Source organism: Vollenhovia emeryi, unplaced genomic scaffold (assembly GCF_000949405.1).
Source record: "Vollenhovia emeryi isolate VEMERY1.0 unplaced genomic scaffold, V.emery_V1.0 DF940024.1, whole genome shotgun sequence".
Lineage (NCBI taxonomy): Eukaryota > Metazoa > Arthropoda > Insecta > Hymenoptera > Formicidae > Vollenhovia > Vollenhovia emeryi.
In genome coordinates this window covers 8,559-10,026 of record NW_011966342.1, presented here as the reverse complement: position 1 = coordinate 10,026, position 1,468 = coordinate 8,559, and the positions used below count along the sequence as shown (strand labels likewise).

The 1,468-nt window shown below is 49.7% G+C and overlaps 1 protein-coding gene across 1 annotated transcript in view; it reads left to right on the top strand.

Annotated features, from left to right (window-relative positions):
- Positions 1–1,378: 1,378 nt before the first annotated feature.
- The window catches only part of LOC105556441 (histone-lysine N-methyltransferase, H3 lysine-79 specific-like), a gene marked incomplete at its 5' end in the record, with an annotated part of 2,437 nt that continues 2,347 nt past the window's right edge, over positions 1,379–1,468 (top strand). Inside the window, one exon of the mRNA XM_012003535.1 lies at positions 1,379–1,450. Within this exon, the coding sequence (XP_011858925.1) occupies positions 1,379–1,450 (72 nt within the window). The remainder of the gene's footprint in view (positions 1,451–1,468) is intronic.

Sequence of the window (1,468 nt, the reverse complement as noted above, 5' to 3'; positions counted from 1 at the left end):
GTGTCCATTGGCGCCGTGTTCAACATTATGGTGTGAAACTTTTCTGTGTCCAAAATTTCTGTGTCCAAATGAACCGTGTGCAATATTCCGTGTCTATTTGCACCGTGTCCATTTGCACAGTGTCCATTTGTACTGTGTCCAAGTGAGCCTCTCCCGAGGAGAAAGCAGAGAAAAGGAGGTAGGAGAGGAAGGAGAGAGAGAGGAAGAAGGGGGTATAGCAAAAGAGTTGCGGGAGAAACATGATGTAGGAGGAATCTTTTGAGGCTAGAAACATGCGAGTAGTGTAATGCATGCATGCATGTGTCAGTAGATAAAGGGATAATGGATTTGACATTGACAGAACTGTTATTCCATAGGGAAGAGAGACAGAGGGCGAAGAAGCAGGAGAAGAGGAGAGAGAGAGAAGAGGAGAAAAAAGGAGGGAGAGAGTAGGAGAGAGAGTAGACGAAGAGGAGAGAGGAGAAGGAGAGAAGGAGAGCAGGAAGAGAGGCGCGGACGAGAGGGGAGAGAGATAGGAGGTGAGGAGGATGGAGAAAGGAGGAAGTGGACACGGAAGGAGAGATTGGATAGAGGAGTTGAGAGAGGTGGGAAGAGAGATAACAGAACAGATGAGAAGGGCTGTTCAGTATCAACACGAACAGTATTCGTGTTCGCGCTGTCCTTTCGCGTAATAAATAGATTGTATCGTTCGTAAATATATTGGTTTATTCGGTCTTAAAATACGCCACAAATTCACAGTGTCTCGCACTCGCGATAGAGATGCCCGCGACGACGTCTCAGGGCTGTTGCCCTGGGTCGCGGACGATTCGTGTGTAACGCACTTATTGTTTTTGTTTATCGTTTGTCATAACGATAAGTTATTGGCCCGGCGACGACGTCTCAGAGCTGTTGCCCTGGGTCGCGGACGATTCGTGTGTTCGGTGACGACGTCTCAGAGCTGTTGCTCTGGGTCACCTTCACGGATGCTGCGATTCGCGACTCTCACTGACTCGATCACGATTGATTTCCTTGATATTCTCGACGCGAGTATGCACGTAGGAGATCGTTCTGTTCTGACTTCTGTACTGTATTGTGTTTTTTGGACTATCACGTTCGACTATACAGGGTGATTCAGAACAACCACTTGTCCTTAAAATGTCGTATTCTAAATTTAATTCTGAAATGATTTTTTCTCTTGCAAAATTTTCTCCGAAGCTTAGTTTTTGAATTATAAAGAGGAAAAGATATCGAATGACGGGCCAGATACTAGTGGCAGGCAGGAGCGGCGCGGCTCACCGTCGTCGCGGGCGCTTACGGCAAGAGCGCCTGCGACGACGCTGCCATCAGCTGATCGCGACGCGCTAGTACACACACACGCACACGCACACGCACACGCACACGCACACGCACACGCACACGCACACGCACACGCACACGCACCGCACGCGCACGCGCACGCGCACGCGCACGCGCACGCACACACACACAC